Genomic DNA, 22763 nt, shown 5'->3' on the forward strand with positions numbered 1-22763 from the left:
TTTATGATCAATAGCAACAAAAGTATTTCAAGGACCATGGGGTTAGGAGGCTATGGAGCTAGACCGCCTTGTTAAGCCTCAGATCCTCCACTCACAAGCTAAGTCATTTTGAACAAATTATGTAATGAGCTCAGATCCTAGTTTTCTGTATCTGTAAAATTAGTATAATAATAGCAGCTAGCTCTTTAATAATAGCTATTTATGAGTGTAATAATAGGAGCTATAACAATAAAATGAGTCAATGTACGAAGATATGTATAACAATGCTTAGAATATAGTTATTATAAATAATAGGCATTATTATTTATTTATTTATTTATTAGGTATTATTATTTAAAGATTTTATTTATTTATTTGAGAGAGAGAGAGCAGGCGGAGGAGCAAAGGGAGAGGGACAAGCAGACTCTCTGCTGATGAAGCCCGACACAGGGCTCAATCTCACAATCCGAGATCACAATCTGAACCACATCTAAAGTTGGATGCTTAACCAACTGAGCCCCCCCAGGTACCCCTAAATATTATCTGAATGGAGCAGGTACAGCTCTTCCATTACAGAATTCCTTAAGGTACAGAAGAATATAATACAAAGGCCAGAAGAGTCTAATCTAAATCAAAGCCATGTGTGCTGAGGGCAGAAATAGAACAGTAGTTTGTTTCCACAATGATCCTATCTGTTTAATACTTTGAGAAAAATCTAAGCAAATAAAGACAACAATTGCAGTGGGCATTTGCTGGAAAACTACTATGTGCCAGGCATTGTCTTAAGGCCTTCACCTGTATCATGTCATCTTTAGATCACCACTATGGGGTATTATAACTAATGCCAACCCCATTCCGCAGATCAGGACCTGGAAAGGAATTGCCTAAGAAAAGTAAGCCCACGTTGAAAGTGGAGTTCTGGTTGGAATTTGAACAACACGTTTCATTTTCCGTCTTCCTTCCTTCCTTTCTTTCTTTCTTTCTTTCTTTCTTTCTTTCTTTCTTTCTTTCTTTCTCTCCACATTTCATTTTCTTGTGGTCCATTTTGAAGTGAAAGGATCTTTGGTCTAATGTTCAAAATGCGGATACCCCAGCCTAACAAACTTTACAATGCCATTTGTCTCAGAGCATTTATTAAATGGGGCCCATTATGACTGTATTGGATAAATTCAGTTCAATCTAAGTCATTCATCCATTAAGAAATTCCCCATTTCTGAATAGAGCCCTCAGTGTAAAAGTACTTTATTGAATGGAAAGATGTACGTAAAGGAAAGAACTTCCATTAGCCCCAGTAAGGATCAGGCATTCTTGAATAAACATTCGAATAAACATTCACTACCTAATCACCTATAACCCTATGATGTCTACATACACACCTTTGGCTAAACTTCTGCCCCATTGAACAGAATTTTGGGATCTTTAGGAGTTCATTTTACTTATTCAAGGGGGTAGAATAGCCCACTAAGTGCTGAATGAAGCCAATACTACTGTTTGAGGAATGCTTGTGGGCTGTCTGCTGTCTTTTCTTTTTTTCAAGTTTGATGAAGTCAGCAGTCTTTTGTGTCTGTGTGTGTGAGTACAACAAATTTATTCATAATTGTTTTGCATTCATAATAGCTTAGATTCCTCAGCCTTTATTTCAGGACTTCTTTCCAAGGCTCATTTCTGAGGATTGATTAAAAAAAAAAAAAAACCCTGACTTTTATTCCAAAAGCAACGACATACAAATTTGTAGGGCTATTATGAAAGAAATGGTACAGACATTTCAAAAGATTTTATATTTGAGTGCCTGAAAATGCAAGATGATGTGTTTCAAAATAAACAAGAGTCAGCCCCTTTTACTTCTTGTAATTTCTTTTCTTCTAACTTTTTAAAAACAGAGTCACGCAGCAGAAGCGTGCTGGTCCCATAACTTTATAAAAAAATAGATGTGTGAAAAAGATGGCGAGAGAAAAGGATGAGAGAAAAAGATGAGACAAAAGGAGAGAAAAGATATGTAAGCCCTCACTTTCACCTTATCTGATGCCTTCCAAGGGAATGCTTAGCCAATTACAAAGGCTCGTTTTTCATTATTGGACATTTTGGTCTGGGTGTAACACAAGAGGCAAGTCATGTGAGGTCAAATGTCAGCACAAAAATAAGATTAAAATATTTCTCATCAGTTGAGTTACTGTGATCTGTGAATGGGCATAAAAATGTAGCCTGATTCAACTTTCCCCTCATTACCACATTTTACCCTCTAATTTTTCTCCAGCATAGCATAACTAACTTGTAGTTTGAGGTCAAGCTATACCAAAAATTATACAAATATTTAGAGAGATTTACATGGTGCAGGAACACTGGAGAGAGGATGCTGACCACCTTCTGCTTTATTTTGCTGTTTAATTTTTACTAACTAAATCTCAAAGCTAAGGTTTATCAAGCACTACCCCTTCCCAGCTAGTGAACATGGTGTTTTTATTTGATCTCAATCAATTTATTGAATTTAAGGGAAACCATAATGGCACTAATTCAATGAGGAGATGGAAATTAATAGCTGTTGTATCCATCGGTACAACAATGGTACCCAATGGTATCCACTGGTAGTCATTAAAATGTTTCTGTGGAGCCATACTTTGTGGGGACCGTTTTGATTGCTTTTACTTTCAGGGTCAAAACTGAAATTATGGTGAACCTCTGAACATGTCAGTGAACAGACAGGGCCTAGGCACAGACCAAACTCCCTTCTCTGCTTTACGTTCCTTAATGATCAGCCTGACCAGCGGACGAGAGCTTAGCATAGTAGGCAGGTTTCCCTGTGCAAGTAAGATACAGTCTCTTGTTTTCCTCACTTTTTGAAAGGGGATCGCTCTCCAGCTTCTTCAAGTCTCAGTTTCTGAATCTATAAAGTGGGGGATAATACAAGTATCTCTTCCTGTGGTTATTGGAGGATTGAACAAGATAAATAAATAAATGTTGCTACTATTAAAATTTTAAGGATTAAAATATAGAATTCAGGGACGCCTGAGTGGCTCAGTTGGTTGAGCAGCTGCCTTCGGCTCAGGTCATGATCCCAGCGTCCTGGGATTGAGCCCCACATCGGGCTCCTTGCTCGGCAGGGAGCCTGCTTCTCCCTCTGCCTCTGCCTGCCATTCTGTCTGCCTGTGCTCGCTCTCTCCCCCCCCTCTCTCTGATAAATAAATAAATAAATAAAAATCTTTAAAAAAATATAAAAAAAATATAGAATTCATAGGAAAACATGATCATTTTCTTGTAGTTTAAAAACACTGGTTTCTACAGCATCATTGATTAGTCTACTCTCGATTCCTACATAAAAGCTTAAACCCAATAAGTTATGTTATTAAAAACTCTATAACATAACTTGTAATTGTGTTTCTTTCTGTAACAGAGGACCAGACAAAAGTCAATTGGATAATCATAAAATGATTAGATTTGAAAAGGGGGAAGAAAGATGCTTAGAACATGATCAAACACCAGAAGCTCAAAATATTTCTAGGATTGTCTCTGGCCCCATTATAATTTCATCAGGTATCAGAAAAGGTAGAAGAAACTTCTTAGGAGAAAGAAGAACAGAAAGGAGAAGCACATTCATTAAGTTTCTGCCCTTGTATGTTTTGACGGCTCAATTAAGCCAACTTACTAGTTGAGTCCCACTAAGGACTCTTCACTGTCTATCAAAATCTCACATTACTGAACACAAGTTGTTTTTATTACAAATGTGAGCAATTTGGATATTATAGGTACTGTATCCCCAAATCCATTAATCTCTCCTCCACTCAACTTTGGTTTAAAAAGAATCTATTTTCTTTAAGGATTGTATATTTAGAGTTTTCCCATCATCTGGCATTTTTTTAACCATTGCTGAATTTTCCAAAGAATGTTGACCTGTAAACTCCTCTTATATGGTAATTACTCCTCCTGAAATAATCCAAAACTTGCACAATACATGCTCCCTTTTGCTCAGTATTGGGGTACAGATATAAATCAACATTATGTTACCAGTTAGTAACTTCTAAATTGAAAACTGAAGACCGAAGTGTCTCTCTTGTTTTGCACTCAAACAGTTAATAACCCAAGAGAGCAAGTGAGTTTCCAATCACATTCTTGAGATCTAATCTAATATTATCCATTTCAACGTAATCAAATTCTTCAATAAGTGGGCAGACTAAAAATCCGTTTAGCAATCCTTTGTAGACTTCTAGAGTCTAACAAAAGCCACAACTTTTTTCTTAGTAGGCTTACAAAGAACTCTTTAATTATGGACTTCTATAAATTCCCCTTTGTCTACTACTGGCTGGAAGTTATGACAGAGAATGCTCTGTTTAATTGCTTTTCCTTCATGTCCCAAAGTAAAGATTTATTACCGGTAGACTTAAAGCCTACAGGCACTTTTGCTTTCAGAAGTAAATTCTACAATATTTCATTGGTCATATATTTGGAGTACCATTATTACAAAAAGTATACTTTGAAACATAATTAATATAATTATAAAACTAATTTTAAAATACAAACTATACTTAGGGAAGGTAGCATGTATATAACTAGTCTATTATCAATGCCCTGTACGGAATACAATATCTACAAAACAACATTTTAAGAAAAGACAAGATAAAATTTAAACAGATGACATTCTATTTAATTTCCATCAAGTGTTTCTTGAGAACTTGGCCTGTTCCTCTGAATGTATTAGATACTGTGATGTGGGATAGAAGGAGGCAGTAGTAAATGGAGACCATGACCTGACTTCTAATTTAAGGGATTTATACTCTGGCTAGAGAGGTAAAATGTACTTATGCAGAAGAGTGAGAAAATAATAGATGGCCACAAATAATCAAGTGTTAAGCATTAGAGGTTTAGAACAGGTTAGATGGAGAAGGTAGTACTGACAACCTTTAGTAACACCTGCTCTTCATCAAATGTTACAAAGTGTCCCGGATTTTATGTGCCTTATCTCTAAAATAAATAAATAATAATAATACTAAGTGATTTGTCCCCAGAATCTCAAACACCTAGAATCGTTTCTTTCTGACATTGGAGCCTATTCATTCATCCATCGAAGCCACCATCTATATACATCCATTTATCCCTACAAGATAATATCCCTAGTTTGCTAATTACGGAGCCTTATAAATTCTGGAGTATGCTATCATAAAAGTATCTTCTGTGGAGGAGAAGATGGTGTGTTTCTCACTCAGCATGAAATACAAAACATTAAGAGCTGGCAACTCCTCAATATCATGTAAACATTCTTTTGTGTGTGTGTAGTGAAAAATTTATATTTAAATTTAGCCGCTGGGGTCAGTTTGGTGATCCCAATTTTGTCGGCAACATTCAAAGCATTATAGTCAGGAACCAGTGAAACGTATGCATTCTTCTCTCCACTGGCCTTGATCAAGGTGCTGACCTTGGCCACAACAATGTCATAGAGCTTCTTCACAGCCACTGGTTGGCTTTGACACCTACAATGAAGACAACTGTGTTGTCTTCTATTTTCTTTATGGCTGACTTGGTGGTCAGAGGAAACCTGATAATGGCATAATGGTCATCAATGGTCAAACTTATTTCTTCTAGCAGCGCTCTTTCCAGGATACTTGGGCTGTTTGCTGAAAGGCAGCGCCTTGGGTCCTCAGAAGGTAGGTACATGTGGATCTTTTGTGTGTGTGCTGTGTGTGTGTGTGTGTGTGTGTGGACACCTTTCAATGCCACTTTCTTGGCCTTCAAATCTTTGGCTTTGGCAGGAAAAGGGGCTTCTTTTTTCGTTTTTGGCACCATCCTCTTGAAAGTGTTATAATGTAAACATCCTTAAAAATCCCTTACCATAACTGAAAACAAGACAGCCTTCCATAGCTTTCATACCCTCTCTTTCCAAACATCTAATTCATGGTTCTCCAAAGGTAAGTAGAAATAAAAGCTACATCAGAGCTAAGTGTTAAATTAATTAGCACCTATCTATCAAGGTCTGAAAGCATGAGTGATCCCCTGTGTATAAGTATTTCCTTGTATTTTTACCAAAACCAAAAATGCCACTAAATAATGAAATGTCTCAAAGTACTTCCCTTTCCCACTCTGGGACTGTTTGCCGGTATACAAAGTGAATGGGTCATGCTAGATTAGCGGAATTAGAACTGTGCTCCTTGAAGCTCCCTTAGGGACCTTTGGAGGGTGGGGTAACCTACAACTCCATGTCCTCTCTCCCATTCCATTAGCATGAGTCTGTTTTAATATTTATATTTAGTATTTATTTATTTGACATACTAGAATATTTCATTTGTACAAAGTGATCTCCAGCTTAAAAAGACTCAGAACCATCAAGGTATTCTCTAGTTCCACATAGCTTGTTACTGCTACAGATCTAGAAAGCACAAGACAGTAATAGTGACTCATAATTAACCTGATGATTCTATTACATAGAAATGTTCATTAAAATAGTTGGAATTGCTTACAAGAATAAAATGCCCCCTGGGCTAATTGGTTCTAATTATGGAATGACTCAAATTAGAGAACATTGCTAATTAGCTGTGAACACATGGTGTTAAAACAAAAGCTTGTGTACACTATTCTTTTTTTGTGGGTAATGAGAGAAAAGAATGTGATTCCTTTGCCACTTGGAAGTCTCCTTGTCTTAAATTCTATGTTATATAATGAAAAATGTATTATCTTAGAATGATTTGTTACTTAAATAACTTATGATTAAAGGGTCCACTTCACATTAGCAATAACAAAAATCTAGTTTAAAAATACCCAAACCTAACTCAAATGAGAAACTTACATACTTCCTGGGTATACTATGTATAATGGTCACATATTTTGCATGAATTTATATTTGCTTAGAGTTCGGATTTATTGTTTTGACTCTGTTAGCAGACCTTTTATGCCATAAACAGTTTGATAAGTATTTTACTATTTGCATTTTTAAATGCCTTTAGAAAACAAACTAGTCTAATTCTCAGAGTGTTCTCACTGTAATATATTAGAAGTATACAGCCAAGAACTTTGAATGTATATTTTATTTCACTTAAGGAGGCTGTTATTTATCCAGCCAGCCACCCAGCCATCCATCCAGCCAACCATCCAGCCAGCCAGTGATCTATCCATCCATCCATCCATCCATCCATCCATCCATCCATCCAACCAGCCATCATCCAATCATCCACCCATCTATCTATGCATCCATTCTCTTACCAAATTTGTCCCTTGGAAAACTCTTTTTTTTCTATAATGACAACACAGCTCCACTTATTTATCTACTTACTGGTGCAGAGTTTCCATTTGGTCCCCTTGATCTGACCATTCTCCCCAGGACTTCAACACCATCCGACGTGATATTAGCTGAGGCATTTATTGCCTTCTCAGCCACATGCTTGCAGTCAATGACCACTTGGACCAAAGTCTTGCTGACAACGATGTGTATCTGGGTAAAAGTAAAGATGCTTTAGGAGATAGGAGGTAGAAGGAAATATCAATCACCCTTATGTGATTGCATGACCCGTCATGAAAAAGCAGACAAGAGAAGGAGATCTGTCACTATGCATTTTGCTACAAGAGAGGTTCTACATTTACCGCCACCATGATTGTCCCACAGTCGGGTAGTACACCTATTTTTATTTACTTCAAAATTTCTTTACAATTACTCTGAAAGGACCCACAATCTAGCCTTCATCTAAAGCAGCAACACCCAGAAAGGAGAGGATTGGCACAACTGCTTATGCCTCTTCTGAATGCACATTAAGATGGACACAAACAAATTAAAATAAAAAAAACACTAATGGATTTACCGGCAAAAGTTAGCTGCCAGGTGTTGGCAAGCCGCATTTTGATAATATTTACTTAATTTAAAATGAAAAGAGGAGATCTAGAATCTGAAAGGGAAGGAGGAATGCCTTCTGGTGACTCCAGGACCAAAAGAACTAAAGCTCTTTGGCTTAACATGTGGCGCAGTGTTCTCCATGTGAAATTTCCAGAATCTGCGTGTCTAAGTTAATATATTCAGGAGTCTACATAGTCTCTGTGAGGATTTGTAAAAATGTGCATTATCCCAGAGTTAAGAGTTGAAGGTAAGTATATTCTTAATGAACCACATTATAAGCAAGTTATGTCACGAAATTTCAGTGCTTACATATATGTCTCAATTTATGATGGTGTTTGCCTCATGAACATTTCTTTTATGGAAGCCCTTTTTTAGTGAGCTTAAAAGAGTGGAATTAATAGGCAAATAATGATTTCACAATAAGAGAAAGCAACAAAAAAAAAGTTACAAATACCTACATAGTGAAAGTATGCTAGTTCAAAGAAAAAAAAAGTACTAGCCAGCAGTTAGGGGAGTTACAGCAGCTAGTACTGCACTTGTATTTGTGAGCAGAGGTCAAATATCAGTGAAATGTCATCTTTCATATTAAAATACTGTTATTTTTAACTTAATTTTTTAAAAGATTTATTTTAGAGAGAGAGTGCATGAGCAGGAGGAGTGGCAGAGGAGGAGGGTGTGGTGTAGCAGACTCCCCACCGAGCGGGGAGCCTGACGTGGGGCTGGATCTCAGGACCCTGAGATCATGACCTGAGCTGAAACCAAGAGTCAGACCCTTAACCAACTGAGCCACCCAGGTGTCCCATTAACTTTATGGGTTTTATTCAATCTTTATTTTTGTTTCATAGTTGCATAGGAACTGAAAGCATAAGGATGTATATCAATTTTTACTTAAAGTTTCATTTATGTTAAATCATGATAAAAATAATTTAAGTCAACAGTAGAAGTTCCTAAGAATTCTTTTTTCTGTGAAGAGGACTTAAATCATTATTCAAGTGGAAAAAGGCTGCTGGAGAAAATCTCCCACATTATTTCCTTCCTACTAACATCTCTCTTACAATCATTCAGAGGGATCTAATTTGACTCTTGTATGCTTCTGAAACTTGGAATACTTTTCATGATGACAAAGTACAGGAATTTTCATACTGGGTGTTAGACAACCTCGTATATAAACTTCATGCTTTAAGAACAATTAACCTGTGCGGAGATCATTCAGGTTTTTTTTTTTTTTCTTGTAAATATCTTTTGCTTTACAACAGGAGACATTGAAACCTTTTCAAAAATATTTTGCTTCTTCAATTGCATTTAAGGATATGTTTATATCATTATCAACTTTTTGAAAGGTCTTGGGGCCACACTTCATATCCAAAGTGTAGAAATTAAAGCCAATTGAAAAACGGTAAATCAAATCTGATCTCTATACATTGAATTTGCATCAATATTAGTAGAGCTATTAATGGAGTAGTTTACTACATGATAAACCTTTTCTTTTCGGCTTGTTTGGCTATTTGGTTTTGTCAACAATACTGAAAAGAGTAGAGGAAGGCTTTTTTAAAATCACTTTAAAACACTAGAAGGTTTTTATAAATTTAACACCAGGTTTTTAATGACTCTTACTTTTCAGATCTTTAAGCTTAACATTCACCTAAGACTCATAAATGATTCTTCAGAATGAGAATCACAAGTTTATGTTATGATGGCAATGTGTTTTTTACACTTATGGACTCTCACTTCTCCCTTATAATTTTTCTTGACTACTCTGCAATAGACTCTGCTTAGCCAAGAAAGAATTGTTTCAAGACAAGAGGAAGTTGGTGAGTGAATGACAATATTGCCACAAAGAGATGCTAATGGGACTATTTTGAACCATGAACTAATAAATCTCTGAGTGTATCTAGTGGTTTTAAGACGTTATACTTCTGGTTGTCCAGTCCTATTAAACAACAACAACAAAATTTTTGTATGTAACTTTTCTTGTGCCCCAAAGATTGGGAATCTTGGTGTACAGTTGTTCTTATGCAGGTAGGGTATTCACCCCAGAGTAGCAACCCTATGTGAATTAGATGGACTTGACCATGTTCTATGTCAGGAGACAGAAGCCCAGTTGAAGATTGCTCTGCAACATCCCTTCCTTCACTCGACATGCAGAAGGGAAGGTCAAGAGCAAGGTTTGTGCAGCATGGCCTGCGAATGCTCTATTCTACCTGCAGCCTTGGAGCTTGCTTTACTTAACAGCCCAGAGATCAGTGGGATCATTTGCTTATCACAAAGGAAAGTCTATGTTGGAATGAACCATGACTACTCTAGTGAGGACCAATACTAAGTGTTTCAGAGATATGAAGTCACAAGGAACAGAGTTCTATCACAAATACCAGGTAGAAATAAAAACTACAGTGAGGTTTCACAAAATTCCTCCTTCGAGTTACTTTTAAAATGGTAGTGATGGGTTGTCTGTATATATATATATACACACACATATATGTATATGTATAAATATGTATAAATATATGTATGTGTATTTATACAAATATATAAATTTATACATATAAATATGTATAAATAAATATACATATAAATGTGTATAAATATATCAGCACAAACTGTCTTCTACAAACTTGGTTTATTGTGCTTTCATCTGCACTGGTGACAGGGTAGACCAGCAATCCATTCCGCATCACACATAAGGTAGCAAATTAACAACTGTCCTCCTTGTAATGCAGTATCCTCTACTACACTTTTCCTTAAAGTGTAAACCTGGACCACTTCCATCAACATCTCTTGGGGAACCTGGTAAAAATGCACACTTTGTGGTCACATCTTAGAACTACCAATTTGGAAGAAGCCCACAGAGAATTCTTACTCCCACTGAAATATGAAACCCAAAGCTCTTTGGGATTTATTTAACACTTCTCTGTTGCTTGGCCCACAGCAAATAGAATAAAGAATGAACACCTCTGTTACTTTGCACATAGCAAACAAAATAAGGAATATACATATATAAGAGATTACTCACCTTGTGAAAGCTACCGTGGAAAATTTTCCTAATTTCAGGTCCTTCAAAAGTAACCGTTTGAAAATCCCCACTGTAGTCATAGTTGAAATATGTTAAGGTTTTACCACCATCTAATCAAAGGAAAATAAAAACAGTTTAGAAAGTGTTATAATGGGTAAACAATTTTTATAAACTTCAAGACAGAATAATGCATCCTTTGATGTAAGGCTGTGTTTAGAGCAAAGTGATGATTCAGTAAGGAAATGATCTCTAGTCCTTGGGTTGCTCCAGGCTTTTGGTTGGCCAACTAACTGACTCAACCATGTGGTGATGCTAGTGAAGTAAGGACCCTACGCCTATTCTTCCCCTGTTTCCTTGCTTATACTCCCATCCCCAACACCCTCCCAGGACATCGTTGTCTAAAGCTGGGAGTAGAAGCAGAACAAAAAAGGAGAATAAAGCTAATCATATCTTAAGATCTAGAAACCAAACTCTTTGCTTTATTTACCCCTGGAGCAGCCAACTTTCCAAGACATGCAACTTACACCACCCCCAAAATGATATCCTAATATGACTTTTTTTTAATTAATTTTTTATTTTTTATAAACATATATGTTTATCCCCAGGGGTACAGGTCTGTGAATCACCAGGTTTACACACTTCACAGCACTCACCCAACCACATACCCTCCCCAATGTCCATAATCCCACCCCCTTCTCCCAAACCCCCTCCCCCCAGCAACCCTCAGTTTGTTTTGTGAGATTAAGAGTCACTTATGGTTTTACGAACAAACTAAATCCACAAGCAGACTGAATCTTCCTAATCTTTAGGACAAGAAATTACAAAAAAGAAAAAAAGGAATATTTTTTCACTAATTAAGTCCCAAGTTACAATTTAATTATTCACTGTGATTTCAAAGGGAATAGGCTAGTCCTTTTTTTTTTTTTTTTAAGATTTTATTTATTCATTTTAGAGAGAGAGCATGCACAGGAGAGTGTGAGAGTGTGAGTGGGGCGGGCAGAGGGAGAGACAGAAGCAGACTCCCTGCTGAGCATGGAGCCTGGTGTGGGGCCCCACCCCCTGAGATCCTGACCTAAGCCAAAACCAAGAGTTGGACGCTTAACCCACTGAGCCACTCAGGTGCCCTGGGAATAAACTAGTCTTCCTCATCTTGAGAGATTTCTTTGTTTTCAAGTCCCATGTGAATATGGAGTTAATTATTTATACCCTTTTAATCTACAGCTTTCCCTTAGTTTCAGGATGGATGCAAAATGTTTTCACAATATCATATTTAGTTGTTGATTCATTTCCATGTACTGAAAAGTCCTTTTACAAATACTGGTCGGAGGTAAGCTTAAATACATTCCTTATCCAAATATGTGAGTGAGCATCTAACAATAACCACTGCATTTTGGTTCCTAGCTTGATTGAAATCTTAAACAAAAAAGGTGATAAGAGGTTTAGAATAAGGAATATACGTATATTATATATATATATATATTATATCAAATATAATGGGTAAATATATATATGTTGTGATATTATAATTTATGAGAAATATATATTTGGCTATTCAAATACATATGAAAAACACATATTTGGTGTTGGTCCCTCACAGCTCCTAAAACACTTGATATTTTCTGTGATAAGAGCTATAAAGATGTTTTTTGTTATGTTGATAAGGTAACTTTTAGAAATCCCTTAGGCAAGCTAAGTGCGGAGGACTGGTTGCCAAGGGAACCAACCCTGTGATTAGAGGGCTGGAACTTTCAGTCCCCAGTTCTTTCCCCTACTTCTAGGGAGTGGAGAGTAGCTAGAGATTCAGTTCAGTTGCCAATGACCAATAACTGAATGACTCATGCTTATTTAATAAAGCCTCAATAAAAAAACCAAAAATGGGGTTCAGAGAGCTTTTGGGGTACTGAATACATGGAGATTAGGAAGGGTGGTTTGCCTGGAGAGAGATGGCCCTCTGTGCCTCTTCACATAAGATGCATAAGATGCCTTATGCATCTTTTCTAGGTGGCTCTCCTGAATTACTTCCTTTTATAATAAAGCAGTAATTTAGCAAATGAAATGTTTCCTAAATTTTGTGAGCCATTCTAGCAAATTAATGGAGCCCAAGGAACAGCTTGTAGGAACCTCTGACTGACTGATTTTTTTTTTTGAACCTCAAATTTATAACCAGTCAGTCAGAAACATGGGTAACAGTCAGGCTTGCAACTGGAGTCTAAAGGGTGGTGGGAGGGGGGCACACAGCCTTATGGTACTGAACCCTTAATCTACGGTATCTGATGCTATCTCTGGGTAGACAGTATTAGAATTGAATTGAATTCTCAGTATCCCACTGGTATCTGAGAACTGCCTGGTATTATGTGTAAAATTTTCTGCCCTCCTTACACCCCCCAACATACACACTGGAACTGGGTCAAGGACCCCAAAAGAAAAATATTACATTTATCATATCCATGTGCAAAAAATGATTCTAGTTCCTCCCCTCCCAGTGACCCTCCTGACTCCTCCCACCATCAACTTTGTTCTTCTTGCCATCTTTACTATGTCAGTAATTGTCTCCTTCTGCCTTGCCCAGTGCTGAGTCTCGGAGCCTAGTAGTGGCATGTAGTAGAAACTCAACCAACATGGTCTAAAAGAACGAGTGAATGGATGAATGAAACAACTATTACATAATTTATTGCTAGTATATACTCATGGCTCAAAATAAATGAGCTATTCTACCCTTGAACAATGTGGGGGTTAAGGGCACCAACACCCCAAATACTGAAAATCTACATATAACTTCTAATGCCCCAAATCCTAACTACTAATAACCACATTTATCAACAACAACAACAATCCTTGTAGAAGCGGACTCATGCATGTCACACCCATGTTGTTCAACGGTCTAGTGTACACAAAACAGGCAAGATGCCATGCCCTACATATTACTCATACATATGTGTGGAAACATATAAATGAATATACTTACTATCTAAAATGACTCCAACCAATGGGTCAGAATTTTTATTTAAAATCTCCCAAAGAGCAAATGGCTCCTCTGGAGTGTCAGGAAGAATCCGGAACAGAAAACTCACTGTGTAGTCAGAGGGCAATCCTTCTGGATGCAAATATCTGAAAAATGTAAAGAAAGTAACACTTCATTGCATCCCTTTCAAAAAAGTTTTTGATCTGATTATAAAAGCAAATACACTTTAATTATAAAGATTTGAAAAATGGAAAAAAATAACAGAAGACTATTAAATTTATCCAGAGATGACCACTGTTTTGATGCACTACATTTCCCTCCAGTTTTTAAAGAATGTCTGTAAGTATTTCTCCCATTTATATAATGTTTCCCCTTTTCTTTTCTTAGCACCATTTCCTTAAGTATTTTTAAAAGTATGATATTTAATGTTTGCTCAATCTTTTCTTGTTTGGCTATTGCATAATTTGTCTAACCAGTCACTTCTCAAACATTCAAGTTATTTCAAAAGTTTTGGTATTACAAATAGTGTTTATCTGAAGTCTTTCTATAAAACTTGACATTGTCATTTTCTACTATAGGTTGTAGTTAGTTGCATTTCTGTCTGTGCTTTGTGCTGGGATGGGCCATCTAGATCTATCTTTAAGAGTTAAGAATATATTACTCCTGCTGCTGGGAGTGATGTCTGTAGACAGCTCTCAAATACCAACTCCCATCGGACACTGCTCTGCAGAAGGAAGGGCTCTCCCTAGGTCATGTCAACTTATTTTATGGCACCTGTTTTCAAGGACTGGTCTTTAAGGGTATATGAAGACCAGAGCCTCTCATTCCAATGGAGGCAGCTTCATTTTCAGAGCTCCTGTATGTGGACCACCTAGACTTTCAGTGAGATTGTTTCATGGCTTGACTTTTCTCCTTCGTCTCATCTCGCCTCCTTCTGTTCCAGGAGAGCACACCCACAGCAGCTTCCTCCAACACTCATCTCCACCTCTGAATCTGCCTTGGAGGAACTGAGCCTGTTATACCATCTTATCTCTGTTTAACAATTAAGCGGATCACTTACAAACTTCTAAATTTTCCCCCAAAGCAACAAATATAGCCCTTTTCATACATAGGAGCTCCATAATTGTTAGTAAGTGGATAAATTTGGGACTATGGGAATTCAGCATAAATTTGAAAATGAAATTTTGATTTGCATAGATTAAAAATATTTCATTCATTTTGTTTATTTATGCATTAGTTCATCTACTCATTCAACAAATATTTATTATGTGCCTACTACGTGCCAGACATTGTAATAAATACATCTGCGAATAAAACCAACAATGCTCCTATTCTTGTAGAAGCACTTAAATTCTAGCAGGATGAATTATACAGTGTATCAGAGGGTAAACATGCCATTAAAAAAAGAAAGCAAGAAAAATAGAGCAGTTCAATGGGGACTGGGAATGTTAGAATGTACTATTTTGCAGTGTTAATTGAAGTCATCATCACTGGCTTCAATTAGAAGCTCATTGAGAGGGTTCCACCTGCGCAAAGGTTTATTGGGAAGGTTACATTTGAAGGAAACCTCAGAAAAGACAAAGACATCCAGCTAGTACAAAGACACCAAAGACATACTCCTAGTATGTCTGGAGAATGGACTGAAGGAGATAAGAGGTGAAGTCAAAGAGATGATAGGTGCCAATAATGTAGAGCCTATGGTCCATTCAAGAGTTTTGACTTTTAATGCAAGGGGAATGGGGAATCATTGTCGGATTTTGGAGTGACATCATTAACATGTTCAACGAATCACTCTGACTTCTACTTGGAGAATAGACTCTGGAAAGGCAAAGGTCTGAGCAGGAAGACCCATTAGAAGCCTGGGGCAATGAGCTTGGGAAGAGATGACAGTGCCCCATGGTGGGTGAAAGCCGGGGGGACGGTGAGAAGGCTTAGACAACAGTATTCCTTGGGAAAGTAGATGTGGAACATGACAGCAATAGTCAAATTTTTTTGCCTGAGAAACTAGTTGGATGTAGTTGTCAGTAAGATGGAAAAGGTTGTACATGAAGCTGGTTGGGAAGCAAAGGTCAGCATACTCTTGAACATGCACAGTTTGGAATGCCTCTTTAGATATCCAAGCAAGATGTCTAACACACAATGAGATATGCTAGTCTAGCTATGGGGAAATGGGTCTGGATTAGAAATACAAATTTAGGAGTCATTGGCATGTTTGTAGAAGCGCTTAAATTCTAGCATAGACAATGCTGAACACTACTCAAAAGATCACCAGGGAGTAGGTATAGACAAGGAAACAAGAATGTTAAGGATCCAGGCCTAATCCCTCCAGCATGAAGAAGTGGAGGCAAGAAGAGGAGGCATTTTATTTTCAATGCTGCATTAAGCCAGTAATGTAGGCAGAAGCGTAAAAAGAGTGTGTGCCCCAGAAGCCCAGGGAGGAGAGTGAATCCAGGAGGAGGAAGTGAGCAACTGTGTCAAATGCTGGGGATGGGTGGATTAAGATGAGGGCTGGGAGCCAGTGAATGGGTTTTGCAAGGTGGATGGCGTTGTGCACTGGACCAGCCATTCATTTCGGGGGGGCGGGGGTAAGAGAGGATTTTCCCTTTGGCAATTCTCATTTTTGGCTAGGACTCCATAGAAGGTTTTTCAAATATCCATTTTAATATTCATCCCTAAACTGTGGAAAAAGAAAACCTGCTAAAAGTTCACAGCAGGTGTTGGCTTTATCTAAAAGCACATATATTCTACAGGTCAAAGGCATTTTCAACAATTTTCTAGAAAATGAAGCTTCACCTATAACAGCAAATATTTTACATTATTAATAGAGGTCTACTTATTTCAAATGTTTTCCTCCCAAATGAAGCACAATACAATAATTTGGATAGTACTGTAAGAGGCTAGAATTTAATAACTAATATTTTCAAAGAAGCTAGCAAAGCAACTTGCATAAACATTTTTGGATAGGTGAATTTAATACTCGAATATGATCTCTCCCATTGGTCCGTGCACAGGTGCACACTACATCAACATCTGGACACTGAAAATGTTTCACGTTGGAATGCAAAATAGCAGAGAACATCTTGAGAGATGATCCCTTGAACCAGGGATTTGCTGTAAATGGGTCCAGGAATCCTATGTGTGCTACAAGCTCTATAGCAATTAGATAATGTGGTTTGTACACACATCTGATACTACTCTTCTGCTACAATGGAGTTGCTGTTGTGACTTCTCAAAAACGAAAAATAAGCCGAATTAAAGGCACTAGCATGACAAGATTCAGGGTGTGGGCTCTGGGGCCTGATTGCCAGATGTCAATCCCAGCATTTTCACTAAACAAACCATGTGATCTCACTCAAGTCATTTAACTTTGTGCTTCGGTTTCATTATTTCTAGAACTGAGAGAATAAGTAAATTTAAGGCACAGAGCTGTTTGGAGCTTTGAGTGAATTAAGGTGCATAAGGGCTTAGAACAATGCCTGGTATATGGTAGTGCTGGTAAAGATCAATTATCTTTTTTTTTTTTTTTTTAAAGATTTATTTATTTGACAGAGAGAAATCACAATAGACAGAGAGGCAGCCAGAGAGAGAGAGAGAGGGAAGCAAGCTCCCTGCTGAGCAGAGAGCTCGACGCGGGACCCGATCCCAGGACCCTGAGATCATGACCCGAGCCGAAGGCAGCGGCTCAATCCACTGAGCCACCCAGGCGCCCAGATCAATTATCTTTATATATTTTCTTAGACTACAGTTCAGCCGGCATCATGGGTGAATCTGATGTTTTTAAACAAAGACATCTAATCATTCGCTCTTATCATCATGGAAAATCCTCCCGGGAACTATAACAGTGTATTTCAAGTTGACATCATTTTCGCTTTGAGATACAATAACCAAGGATTGGCTTTACTGTCTTGCAAGGGAAACATACTTGGTTGGCTGGGAAACCAGAGCATCTTTATGAACTCGGTAACACGGATACACATTGAAGGTACCAGGCTCCATGGAAACCCCTTCCACAGATGAAAAATCCTTTTCAACCAAACCAAACATTTCCATCATCTTAAATCCTAAAGTGAGGGAGAGAGAGAGAGAGAGAAACAGACATTTTAGGATTTTAAATTTCAATATTAGTTTTTTAAAGGTAAAAAAAAAAAAAAATCTGGCCCTGTTTTGTAGTTCCCAAACGTATTTGGTTAAAAAAAGTGATAATTGCATACCTGCTATATCAACGCCATCTTTGTACACCAGCGGGCAGGCTAGGAAACAAAACACACAATATAAAACCCTAATTTAGATATTTTCCAAACATATTCTTTCCCCATCCAAAGAACAGGAAGCTAACATAATCTTTGAGGAAGTCAGCTGCGAAGGGAATCCAAACCATATGTGGCTATGGTTTTCTGTTTGGACAGATTCCTAAAGATTGAAATGCTCTCCCTCGGCCTGCTTCCACTGAAAGGGCACAGCTCCCTTCTCCTCTCTTGGGTCTATTAAAATCTACAGCGGTCTCTTAAGAGCATGCATTGGGAGAAGTCGAATTCTAAAAGATTTTATTTATTTATTTGATAGAGATCACAAGTAGGCAGAAAGAGAAGGGGAAGCAGGTTCCCTGCTGAAAAGAGAGCCTGATGTGGAACTCGATCCCAGGACCTTGAGATCATGACCTGAGCCAAACGTAGAGGCTTAACCCACTGAGCCACCCAGGCGCCCCGAGAAGTCACATTCTAATGGATGACCCCAATGAGCAGTGTTGCTACATTTTGAAAACCATTGGCTACAGCTGTTTAGGCAGAGTTGCTTTTAGACCTAGACTCTCCTCTCTTGAGGGAAAGTTTGATCCACCGAAAACCCTAAACGGGGGAGAGTGGAGGCTTATTTCCAAATGTTCAAAACCACAAAACTTAATGTCTGTGTAATAAACAGTCTGCGAGTCCATATTCTTTTCTCAGATCAAGATGGGACTCATTATTTAACTGGTATGAACTATTTCAGCCATTGAGCAACTCGAGTTAAGTACAAATTCCAAAGAACTAACTTGCTGATGCGGTTTCGCAGACAAAAGTAATCAACTCGTCTTCAATTTTCTTAAAGGCGTCAAAGTCATCCACAAAGAAGACGTGCCGTGAGCTGGGCTTGCTGCCGATGCTCACCAGCTCTGAGTAATCTGCATCGGCCACTCCGACCGCGAAGATGCTGTAGCCTGCCGCAGGAGGGGAAGACGGGGCTGATTATTTTAAACCGCACAAAATACAAAATCATGCAATGTGAGCCGCCTCCCGGTGTTTAAAATGTGTTTATGAAGGAGACCTGGTGGGGGGTGGAGAATTCATTTTTCACAGTCCATCAGAACTCTGCACGGGCACATGCCCCATGTAATAATTATTCCATCCTCCCCTAAGCAATTTTCCATTTTAAACAAAACCCAAGGTGGCCAATGTCCCCAATGACTGTTTAAGATGAAATAGTTGTTATCGGAGGAACATCTTTATGCTATATATCTATATATGCTAATAATCATTTAAGGTTTAGGGGATAAAGTGTAATTGAGACAGAGAAACTTTATCTCAGGTCTCAGGGTTTTTTTTTTTTTTTTTTTGACATGTAAAACCTGAAATATTAATAGACTAGCAGGCTGAGGTGGGTCATGGTGCCACGCTTGGCAAATAAATGTTCAATTACTGTTTACCAGGCATGTCTTAAAAAAATATAGTCTTTGTGATAATTCTATGAGAATCTCCATGCTACGGATGAGGAGGCTGAGGAGTTTCTGTGATTGGTTCCCTCCCTGGACCTCCAGGATTGTCCTTTTCACAGTATTGGTCTTAATTATTATAATTTCCTATATAGGGCCTTCTGTATGTAACAAAAATATTGGAGAAAATACCGCCTGGTGGTGGGTAATATGGAGGGCACGTATTGCATGGAGCACTGGGTGTGGTGCATAAATAATGAATTCTGTTACACTGAAAATAAATTTAAAAACTAAAAATTTTTTTTAATTTTTTTTATAAACATATAATATATTTTTATCTCCAGGGGTACAGGTCTGTGAATCACCAGGTTTACACACTTCACAGCACTCACCATAGCACATACCCTCCCCAATGTCCATAACCCCACCCCCCTTCTCCCAACCCCCCTCCCCCAGCAACCCTCAGTTTGGTAAAAAACTAAAAAATTTAATAAAAAAAAGAAAACACAGCCAAATATTAGATTTGTAACTCAGAAATTTTTTTAAAAATCACATTTTCTAGTTAATATTAAGAAAGATTTTGATTAACTATTAAGAAAGACTTAGAAACATTTAAGTCATTCTGATGTGGCCGATACATTTGTATTCAGAAAGCAATGGTAACGTTACTATCCGTGGCTCACCATTTGATGGCATGGGTGTGAAACTTACCATTTGATTGCATCTCCCCAGAGATTTTGTTCACGTCATCTTGTGACCTTCCATCAGTTATAACCACGATGACCTTGGGGATGCCTCTTCTGGTTCCTGATTCTGCAGTGAACAAACTATCTCGGACATGCTTGATTGCTTTTCCTGAAACAGAGGAAGGCAACTGTTCAATTTCATTCCTACTTTGGTTTCACTGGGGAAAGGCAGGCAGAAGTTCTGGGATCAGTGAAACATCTTTTCAAAAAATCTATATTCTTATGCCTCCAAAAAGTCATTTCAGTAATTACTAATGAGGACTTACTTTGAGTCTTTGCTTTTGTTGTTTTTGTTGTTCTCACCTGTTTTTGTATTTCCTCCTTTGTATGAAATACGTTTAATTGCATCAAGAAGGGTCTCTTTGGTATTGTAGGCATTGAGTTTAAATTCTGTTCTGGGGTCGTCAGTGAACTGAACCATCGCAACCTGGGGAGAGACAATGTGTTAGTGTTCACATATGTACAGACTTCCTCCAGCGAGCCCACACAATGGCATGATTAGACCTACAATTTTAATTTCTTTTTTAATCCAAACCACACTTTCCTTGGTTTAAAATTTCACAGAGGTTGCAGAGCAAATCTGACCACACATTAAATAGATCTTTTGTTCTCTAAGTATTTTTCAGGAAGCAGGTTATTTTTAAATAATTTCTCTCAGTCTCATAACAATCTCTTTCCAAAGTATGTAGGCCTTTTGCTACCTTGTTTGACAGGTGGGGGGCAAAAAAAAAAAAGCAGTCCTGTAATTTGACAAAGAGAACGGGAGGGGGATTCTTTTTAAGGACGTCCTCATGAAACAAACCTGTGAACTAATTACTACTGTTTCACTGTTTTACATAGGAGAAGACAGAGGCACTCAAAGTCACGTGCCTTGCACAAAATCCCAAGAGTGACCTTTGGCGGAACCCACAGTTGAAGCCAAGTAAATGCTACTTCAAAATCCGTGTTCTTTTTTTTTTAAGATTTTATCTATCTATTTATTTATTTATTTAGAGAGTGAGTGGAGGGGCAGAGGGAGGGTGAGTGTCTTAAGGAGACTCCCCGCTGAGCACAGAGCCGGTGCAGGGCTCCACCTCAAGACCCTGAGATCATGACTTCAGCCAAAATCAAGAGTCGGACACCTAACTGACTGAGCCACCCAGGCACCTCCAAAATCTATGTTTCAACTACTACACTACAAGCCTTCTTGGCTTCATTTCCTATAGTTTGCTTTTCTTCCAGTGGAATTTGGGGGCCATCTTTGACTTACTGGATTTTTTTGTTTGTTTGTTTGTTTGGTTTTCATGGGCGGGAATAAATACAGCATCTTCAAAGTACTTTCTTTGACTGTGTGAGCCTTCAGCTGCTACCAGCTTTCAAGGGCCATGGCTGCCGATGTCACCATCTCTAGGGAACCACATCTGACCCCTCTATACAAAAAAATTCCTCCTTCCCTGAAATGCCTCAGCACCTACTCTATTTTTTTCTTACGGTTTCCTTCATAACCAAATTTTCTCAGCCATTCCTCCATGATACATTCTGAATCTGTTCCTACCCATGCATCTTTTTGCTACCACCCATGTCCAGGCCTCCAGCTCATCTTGCATTGGACTATGGTCTCTCTGTGTCCACTCTTACCCGGGTTACTCTTCATGCTCCACAAAGCAGTCAGAATGACCTTTTTAAGAAAGCAAATCAGATCTTCTCTCCTTAAAACTTTCCAGTGGCAGGGGCGCCTGGGTGGCTCAGTTGGTCGAGCATCCGACTCTTGGTTTTGACTCAGGTCGTGATCTCAGGGTTGTGGGATGGAGCCCCGCATGCACTCTGTGCTCTGCCAGGAGTCTTCCCCGCCCCCCACTCCTGGCATGCATCCTCTCTCTCTCAAGTAAATACATAAATCTTAAAAAAACACCAAAACTTTCCAGTGGCTTCCCACTGCATTTACGGTAACATCAGCTCCTTCAGTGGTTCATGAAGGTCAAGATGAGCTGGTTTTCTCTTTTCCTTCCAGCTGTTTCCTACTCTCCTCCCTTGCCATGCTCATCCACTGTGTTCTAGCCACAAGTTTTAGCATCTAAAGCCTCAAAACTCATTTTCATCTTGGGTCCTTTGCACTTACCATCTTCCTTTTCTGGAAATTCTACTCTAAGCATTCTCTACATCATTCACATCTCAGTTCAAAGACCACCTTCTCAAAGAGGTCTTTGTTGACCACACAACTTAAAATACCCCCCCCCATTTAAAATAACCTTCAGTGAATTTAAAATCACATAACTGTTTTCATAGCTTGCATCCCTACCTTGTGAATTTATTTGTTGTCTATTTTTCCATCTGTTTCTCATCCTCATCCTCTCCCTGACTTTCAGATTCTGAGCACTCTGAAACTGCAGACATTGTCATAAGCATTATGACAGTATTCTACCTGACCAGGTAGAGTACTTACTGAGAATAAATCCTCAATAAATTTTATTTGACTGAGGATAAATTAGGTTTATATTTTATGTGTTTCTTGATCTATAGGAATTTATGGCTATAACCTTTCTCTTTTAAGATTTTATTGTCCTTGAGGACAGAGAAAATATTGGATTTATTCT

At 38.2% G+C, this 22763-nt stretch overlaps 1 protein-coding gene across 2 annotated transcripts in view; it reads right to left on the reverse strand.

The window, feature by feature from the left end:
• COL14A1 (collagen type XIV alpha 1 chain) overlaps positions 1-22763 on the reverse strand; it is a 217279-nt gene that overhangs the window by 72235 nt on the left and 122281 nt on the right. For both annotated transcript variants that reach the window (XM_082721773.1, XM_082721774.1), the window contains exons 27-34: positions 20494-20617; positions 20156-20299; positions 18788-18952; positions 17970-18008; positions 17681-17819; positions 13762-13904; positions 10797-10906; positions 7232-7390 (exon numbers count right to left, since the gene is read on the reverse strand). In XM_082721773.1, the coding sequence (XP_082577899.1) occupies positions 7232-7390; positions 10797-10906; positions 13762-13904; positions 17681-17819; positions 17970-18008; positions 18788-18952; positions 20156-20299; positions 20494-20617 (1023 nt within the window). The remainder of the gene's footprint in view (positions 1-7231; positions 7391-10796; positions 10907-13761; positions 13905-17680; positions 17820-17969; positions 18009-18787; positions 18953-20155; positions 20300-20493; positions 20618-22763) is intronic.

This window comes from Mustela nivalis (genome assembly GCF_964662115.1).
Source record: "Mustela nivalis genome assembly, chromosome: 2".
In the NCBI taxonomy this organism is placed as follows: Eukaryota; Metazoa; Chordata; class Mammalia; order Carnivora; family Mustelidae; genus Mustela; species Mustela nivalis.